The following is an 8868-nucleotide window of genomic DNA, read 5'->3' as shown; positions in this document are numbered from 1 at the left end:
GCAGAGGACAAGTCATTTGCTGTCCTCCAACTACAGTTCTAGAAGGGGAGTGAACAGCAAGTGTGTTAAAGGTGTGTTTGAGCACTGACCTATTTTTGTTCATCTGCCATGGGAGAGACATGTGGAAACATTGTGGTTTGATGGATTTGATTAAAAATATGCTAATGAATAAAGAAAATTAAGTGCATCCCTTGGGCTCCTGGCAAGCTGCCAAGACAGACACTGGGACCACCAACAGGGGATCCTTATGCTTCAGCTTTTGCAATCCTTCAATTCCTGCTGTGAAGGATGGTGACCCAGCGGAAATGGGGCTTAAAGTTGAGTGGTTTGCATGTCCTGCCTCCACTCCTCTCCAAATGCCACAGTATTTTAAAATCTATGCCCCAGGTGCTGGAATCAGCATAAGGTGCTGGATATGCATAAGAATATCTTTCTTTTCATTGAAAAAAAGTACTTCTGCCATCATTGTTGAAGAAAGCAAGCTTGCAAATGTGAAGCAAGAGTACTCAAAATGCTTGGAAACAAAAAGACTGTGAAAGAGAACTCCAAGTTCATTTTCTAAATCAAGTTCATTATTTCTAAACCAAATGCAGTTTTGGAGGCCTGACTTATGGTTTTTCAAGCTCCTGAGGCAAAGCTGCAAATGTGGCCTTTATTCCCACGCAGGAAAAGCTCTGCCTGCCCTCCCCCCTCCATACTGTTCAGGGAGGGAAAGAGGAAAAAAAAGAGGTAAATCAAAACAACAAGCAGGCAGTGTTACCTCTGCTCCACAAATGTTTACTGCACTACTGTCATTATTCAAATGGATTTACTCAAGGTATCACATAAGAAAGCTCTAACCTGGCTGCAGGAATAGGTGAATCACAAACTCTGCTGCTATTCTTCAGATAGGAAGCAGTTTTGATTAGCAGAGTCTGAATCGTCCAGCTCTCCTAGTGCTCATAATCCTTCCGTGAATAGCTGTTCTCCCCACAGTGTGATTCATTCTCCGTTGTCCTGCAGTCTTCAGAGCTGGAATGGGGCAGCCAACCATAGCTGGGGATGCGAGTGCCTGTCACCCAGTGGCCCTGCTCAGCACCTGACTGGAGCACAGTCACCAGGAGTGAAAGGAAAGAAGGGCTCATGTTTCATTAAGGTGCCTGAACCCAAGTAGAACCAGGAATATCTGAAACCTTGAAGCAGGCCTATACAGAAATGAAAACAGAGACCCCAGAGTGAAAGAGATTCTTCCACACCCATGACCAGGGCACTAACTAGAATATATTAAAACCAAACACCTAGTCCACCCTGCAGGCATTTTTTCAGCAACCTAGTAAGTTTTGGTTTTCATAGCACCAGCTTCCAAGCAGAAAACAGCTTTAACTTCTGGTTTCTGAAGCCTGTCACTCCTGGAAAGGATTCTTTTGTCAGGGAGGTCTGTGTCTGACCAGGACCATCTCTCTCATGTTCTCAGCAGCCTTTCTAAAACTGAAGAGCCAAACGTTTAGGGGTAAAACTGCCAGATTTCTTGGGCAATATTGCCATGATGGTTTTCATTTAGAAGCAAGAAAGAATTTGGCTATTTTTTCATATAATTACTCCTTCCCCCAGTCCACAGTTGTTTTCCTTGTTTACAGGTATAGAATTGTAATGCCATCATTTTGTGGGGAGTAATCATGTTACAGAGCACTCTTAGAGACCACAGGTTGAAACACTCATCCAAACAGTAGGTTCAGTTTGTTGTATGTGTTTTCCTTTTTAAAACAAAAACAGAGCACTATTAAACAGCAGGGAGTAACTTTCCTTGTCTCTCCATGCTACATGTGTGCACAAGTTTGTCCTTGAATTCTGGTATTTGACCTATGAAGCCGACATGCATAAAACCTCCGATAGCCTGAACACTAGACTTTAAAAACAAACTCTATAAACTCTGATTATATCAAAAACATGATTCTGCCTCAAAGCCAAGTAACAAAGCTCATTGAAGGGAACTTACCGTAAACTCTGGAGATTAATCAGCTTTGTCAGGAAGGCAAGTGCAGAGCATATGATCTCAGTCTCACCTCAACATTTTACTTCCAAACCCCTTTGGAGTTAAAATGCTTAAGGGCCCATTTGCTGGTATATTCCCAGTAGATCCTATTCCTATAACAGACACTGAATAGTTTGGGGGTGGGGAGGAAAGACTGAGGGCTGCAGGGGGGAAGGGGAGAAATCTCTGCCCCGCCCCCAAATTAAGCCTTTATATTTCAAAGAAAGCCCAGCATCTGTAGTCACCCTTAGAAACAAAATGTTTTGTGAAGTACTCTACAGTCTCATAGAACAATAAGTATTCTTTCTGGCATGCAAATCAGTGCTCAGTGAGCAGAACAAACTTACACTTGCAATGCAAACTGGTTTAATGCCATAGAAAACGTAAATCCACCATCCTCATGAGAAACTGGGTGTTCTGCTGCACAGAAGACTGTTTAGGCAAGATTTAACATTAGCATTTGCATGCAAAAGGAAAATTTAAATTTAGAACAAGGTCTCATACTGCATGAGAGAATCACACAGCAGAGCAACAAAAACAGAATAATTTAGCTAGTGTGGATTTCTACATGTAAGTCAGGTGGCAGATAAATAGTAGTGACTTGTATGCTCGTCTGAGCATGTTCAACAGCCCCTCTCCGTGGTAGAGCTTCTAACTCCTAAATCCACAAGATGGAGCCAGCAGTTCTCAGGAAGAGCTGACTGTGCCATCCCAAGAACTGTCAGAGCACTTAGCTCACAGAACTACACTGAAGTGTTCTAGCTGGGGCACAACACAGGCAAGCACGAAGGCAGAAGCCAAGCTATTTCAAGCAAACATTCTCCAGCTTCATGCTGCTGCATCTAAAGGCAAGCCTGTTCCTTACAAACATCCACAGAGTATCTGAAGAAAAAGGTGCCATTCTGGGCTTTGAGTACAGCCATATAACACAGCTGAGCTCAGACCCCTCTCCTGTCTGACACTTTTCATGCTACCCTTTCTCTGCCACAGAATATTTTCAAAGATACTTCACTGGAAAGGAGAGCTACATAAACCACCGTGGCAATCTGAAACACAGGGCAAATGCCAGACAAGCACCATGTAAATAAGATTATGTAAATTGCTGTAGTTCTTGGCCAGAAGTCATCAGCTAGGGAATGTTCCACTTCCAACTTGTACAGCAGTGGCAGCAGAAACTGCACCCAAAGTTTACTGTGAATACCATTTCTCTGCCACTGCAAATTAAGTGGCATTAGGTTGCAGTGAGTCTGTCCTGAGCTATCCTGCCTCAGAGACATCTCAGCTTCTCTGCTGCAGTTCATTCATCACAACCCTACACGGAGAATGGATCTGGCACACTCAGAAGACTAAGGACCAGTTTTCCCATACAGCGTAGCTTATTCTGTTATTTGAGCCACAAGACTGAAGAAAAGGGGAAGCAACTCTGTCATTTACACAGTTGATACAAGCTGTCTGATCTAATTAAATTGTGGAAAATTAACTGTGAATGAATCAAACTACTATGTCAGTTCGGTCCTGAAAAACATGCACAACATTTCCAGAAAACCAGTGATGAGGGTCTCAGTCACCTCCTCCTCCTCTCCCTTCCCACAGTCTGCAATACCATCTTGTACATATTTGATAGAAAGGTTAGTTCCAGACACCGAAAGTCAGTGGTTGTCTTGTCCAAGAATTTGGGGATTAGATGTGCTTTTAGAATGGTGTAAAAATCAATAACAAACAAATATGAAGCTCATTTTTTCTTTTTATTATCAATAGTAATACAAATCAGTTGTATTAGCATGATAATGAAAAGTGACCAGTTTTACAGACATTAAAAATGTTTGTGCAAGTTAGAGACAAAGCTCTGAAGCTATGTAAGGAAAAAAATAAGAATTTACATCGTATAGTATAGCATATATAGTTTAGAGGCAGTTTCATTAAGTCTTGCAATCACAATCACTTCCTCTACACTAAACCTCTCACTTGGTGTTAGAGATAACACCTTCCCCTCCCAAGAGGAACACCTGCCATTTCCATGAAGTGTGGAGATTACAGTGAAAATCAAAGCTTTTTTTGTTCCTCTTCCCTCCTTCTCCCGACTACAAAGTCAACAGGAGGTGAACATTGCAACATATGCTTATAGCAATTAAGGAAAGCTTCTGTCTACATAAGCTCTGAGTTGAACTGATAAACAGTATCCTCTTTTTGAGCAAGAATTGATAGACCTGTTAGGCCCAAATACTGGGTTAATGCTTTGGAAAACTTTCAAAAAAGATCCAAGTGAACTTTTAGTTAGACGCATTTCCCCCCTACACACCTCTTACTACATTCCAGATTGCAGCTTTGTACCTTAGACCTACAGTATTCTTAAGCATTATACTTCAGCCAGATAAGATTCAACTGGAACTTCAGATGGTTATAAACATGTTACTTAAGTTTAATGTCCAGTAAATGTCTGCACACATCTTTCTCTTCATCAAGCCAAGTGTTCACCTAGAAATTGCAGCAAAGGTGTATTAGTCTGTATAGAACACATGGCACACTTCATGCTGCATCTGCACTCCCACCTGGAGAGATGCTCCTCCAGAAAAAAGAAGAGTCAAGTCTGCCATTGCAATCCTGGAGCTTAATCTGGTTTTTTCATATAATGACTTAGCCTTTGTCTCAGACAGGGGGCTTGTCTCAGGTGTTTGCTCTGCTCAAACAAGAAGGAAAACTGGAGCACTTGAATATCCGCAGCTAAGCCACATACGGAAGATTGCACATAGCAGTAAACAGTTCCCTGACTTTATGTTAAACCATTATGCAAGAATAATACTTGAATGCTTAAGTGCAAGTGCATAGTCAAGTCTTGCATGACCTCCAGCTTCAAATATCCAGTTACTTGCCTACAGCCATGCTCCAGAATGATTTAAGAGCACAGTATACCAATGAAGAGAAGTCTTGGTCTTTAACTACTCAACATGCAAAAGGTTGCTAGAATCTTCAGTACAGCCTACAGTTGCCTCAGCTACACATCATGGCTAGCAGGCAGCCACACACACCCCCTCTTGTCAAAGTCATCCTTATTTGAGGTACCTGATCTGCAGTTATTTATTTCGATTACTAGTGAAAGCTCCACTTACTCTGCTCACAGGAATTCCATTTTATCTCTGTGCTATTTTATATTCACTCCACTCAACCCACCTGATGCTGATGTTCATTGATGTCCAGTGAAGCACACCTGGAAGCCATTCAACAACCCTCAAGTCATATTGCCCCTATTTAGAAGGGCATACATTCAGGCACTTCCACTATAGGAGATGGAGGCAACAGGATTCCAGACCAGGGGACCCTTCCTAGTACAAGTTAGAATGCTTGTTGCCCACTGTTACAAAGTAGGCAAGGTAGCTGCCTCGCTTATCCTGTTTTCAGCTGTAACTGGAAAGTTAAACTGAAGTTTGTCACAAGTACAGAAGAGGAATACTGAAAAGCTGCTTTACTTAGTCTCCAGGCCTGGTTTTTCTGGAGCAGGTGACAAGCACAGAACACTGAAAAGATGCAGCACCAAGCCATGAAGCAGCAAGCACCTTCTCCCAAGTCCATCTCAGTGGTGTAGCTTTACCAGTTAGAACAAAAAAAAAAGAAAAATAACCTGAGTGAGAACAGCACATGGACTTTAAGAACACCAGTGGGAGACTTGCTGTTCTGAGAAGAAATTCATCTGTCCTATCAAATACTTTCAGGTACTTTAAGACTAAGGAGATCAAAGGTCAAGGCATGCAAGTCTCTTGAGCCAATACAGCTGAGCTGCTCATTGTGAGCTTTGCTGAGTTCATTATTCATACAGCAAGGACAGTTTATTCAATTTTGTTAAGACACGTTTTCCAATCCGCCTCAGAGGGGCTTGACCCAGATAAACTTGTAATATTAACTCAACTGTTGTTTATCCTTTGGGTTAATGAAGGACTTAACCTTTAAGTCTCAACTAAAACCAAACCTAAGTGAGTTGCCTTCCTCCAGAAGAAGACATTCATTTGCTGTATGCACAACATGCACTCAAAATGGACTTTTGTCCATGGAAGTTCAAGAGGAAACTTTGTTAAAGTGTTACAGCTCCCAGTTTCCTATGAGGTGCTTCGGCTTTAGACACCGGTGATACAGCTCAAGCACAAGTTCTGCAACCCAGCAGGTTTCCAGCTTTTGCTTCAGAACAGTATTGTCAAGTTGGCAATTAATTACACTGCTCAAAGAGAAGCGTTTCCAGAATTGGTTAACCATTCTTTCTGCCCATAGAAGATATAACAGTAACAGAGAAGGAATTTAATTTGACGAGAATGAAGATTACAGCACCTTTTATTTAGTACAGTTTCCCCAATCCAATGAGTTGCCTGACAAGTTGAACTAGTTATGGAAGACAATGAGTTTGTGATAAGTCCCTGTGAAACCTCAGGCCAACAGAGGTTCTGATATCTACCACATCTTACTTTTTTCAAAGTTCAGAGATGGAATGCACAAAAGCAATCTAGTACATGTTAAAAAATATTTTTCAACCTCAAATTACAACATTAAGTACTGAACAGTATTCACTACTCCTTCATTTCAGGAAGAAACACCATTTGTTAATTTAGTGCTGCAGCATGCTTCATTGAACAACTTAGATTACTTTCACCAAGCAACTGTGTTTTGAGAATCCAGTTACAAGCAAGACACAGTCTCTACTTAAAGTCTCTACTCCTTCAAAGCAGAAGACAGCCACAATTCAGTGAGAGACACTGCAATCAGAAGACTTACTTTTACACGGTGACAGAAGTGTTTTTTTGGCAACTGCACTTAATTTAAACTGCATCAGAAAGCTCAGCTCAGTCAGCTGACAACAGGACCTACTAAGTACTGACTTTTCCATTTCTAGACTGTTTTTGATGAACAATATGTGACCACCATTGCATAACTGACAGCAAAACTCACCACGTGCTAGGTTGCTGTGCATCAGAAACACTACACATAAAATTAACAGTGAGTAATAGATGTGGCAGCTGTTTAACTTCATTTGCTTTTTGACACCATACAACTCACTGGCCAGCTAATCATTGAGAGGTAGCATGTATGCCTCACCTATTCCAAGACATGATTGTGTGATGGGACCCATCCTTACTCAACATTGTTATCTTCAGCAAGACAAGAGACAGATGCAGATGTTCTCACTTACCAAAATTATCATCACAAGTGTTCCAATATAAACAAAACTGAATAAATCAACACTGATTTCCACTATTCCAGTACCAGGGAGGGGAAGGATAACAGATGTAGAGCATAATTGACTCTAGACACAACACATGAAAGAAACCAAGGACAGCATTTCAAGGAGATGGTGACATTATTCCTTTTGAAGAAAGGCTTATAGTCATTTTCTCACCCCATACCACTAATTTAAGGATGAGAAGACAGACCAGCAGGGAGTGCATATAGCCAGTATTTAAATATCAATTTTTGCATTGCCTAAATAAGTCTGAATTGAGTCCATAGGCTTGATTCATGAATGCTGTATTGACTAAACAGAACACAGGAGAAAGTTTATTTTGAATTGACTGTCAACTGTCAGTTGCTATTTCTTACATGGAGTGTGGGGAGGAAGTCAGCAGATTTCAGTGTAAGAAATACCAGTGACAACAGAAGATGGAGACTCAAACCCTTTACCAGGTGTCACATCTAGCCTTTCTGCAGTTTGCACCATCAAGGAGGGCAGCAACAGCGGGAAAGAGTGTTTGAACCTGAACAGCTGTGCTTGTTAAGGCCAGTAGAGGTTCAAGAGAAACACAGTCAGAGAAACATTAGAAGGAAGTTAATACAAAAGTACATTGTGTAACCAAGCAGGACTGTAGTTCTGAAACTGTTTCTAGTTTTGAAAAACACTGGGAAGAAGGAGCCCATTTCAGTTTAAGTAGGCAAAGGTTTTGTTGGATACCAGAAATGGTTTCAAAGTTCTGTTTTCACATTTTGAAGGTGTGATATGCAAAGCAAAAGATAAGGGAGTCAATACAGACTTCCTTTCATGAACCAGCCCTATATCCTTAGTGGTATATTATCCATGCCACCTGTAGATAGATATTTACAGTTCCCAAGCATCACAGTAAGCAACATCTTTCTTTAAAGCTTTTCTTGTTCTTGCCACTTTTCTTGCCGTTCTTGTCTTTGTTTTCTGACATTTTCTTTGCTCTTATTTCTCTCATTAAATCAAAGAATACCTAGAAAGGAAAAATAAAGAAAGATTAAACAAGATCAGCCACCAGAAAGCAGATAAAAACTACTGTATTCAGCAGCAAATAAAGATCCAGCACCACACTGTACCCAGTACAGCTGAAATGAGTCTAGACACAGATCCCAGTGACAAACTCAACATCAGAATTATGTAGTATGTCAAGCAGGGGCAAAAAAGTTGCACAATCTTACCAGGCTATCAAGAAAATTCAATAGGCCTGTTTTAAGAGCTTTTTATGGAATACTATTCTTGCACAAAAGTAGCATTCACAGCTCATGAGAACATTTGTCTGTGCCTAGCAAAAATTTACAGGCAAATCACTCTTGTTAACTATGCAAAGCATTTAGTCCAGTCCCTTCCATGTAGTTACACGTGCACTCTGCTTCATAGTATTCTGCTTGGTTTATAATTACAAAGCCACAGCAGTAAAGTGACAGTGTCAGGCACAAAACATTTTCAGACTACGTTGGAAGAAAGATTCAGAGAAAGTTATGCTTTCTTTCCATGTTTCACTGTTGTTTTCTCCAAAATTCTAGCTGATTTCAGCCCTGTATGCCTGACATCTAGGTACATACCACTTGAGGTGCAACAGCTGTTTCACTGTAGAGTTATTGGGGAAAATGATTCTTAGGATTAC

General features: G+C 40.9%; 1 protein-coding gene across 2 annotated transcripts in view; it reads right to left on the bottom strand.

Moving 5' to 3' along the window:
• Positions 1–3737: 3737 nt before the first annotated feature.
• The window catches only part of RALB (RAS like proto-oncogene B), a 49413-nt gene continuing 44282 nt past the window's right edge, over positions 3738–8868 (bottom strand). For both annotated transcript variants that reach the window (XM_064661336.1, XM_064661335.1), the window contains one exon: positions 3738–8217. In XM_064661336.1, coding sequence (XP_064517406.1) covers positions 8098–8217 — 120 coding nt within the window. In that variant the 3' untranslated portion in view covers positions 3738–8097. The remainder of the gene's footprint in view (positions 8218–8868) is intronic.

Source organism: Pseudopipra pipra, chromosome 7 (genome assembly GCF_036250125.1).
Source record: "Pseudopipra pipra isolate bDixPip1 chromosome 7, bDixPip1.hap1, whole genome shotgun sequence".
Lineage (NCBI taxonomy): Eukaryota > Metazoa > Chordata > Aves > Passeriformes > Pipridae > Pseudopipra > Pseudopipra pipra.
The sequence above is the reverse complement of the archived record's forward strand: the minus strand, read 5'-3'. Positions and strand labels throughout refer to the sequence as shown.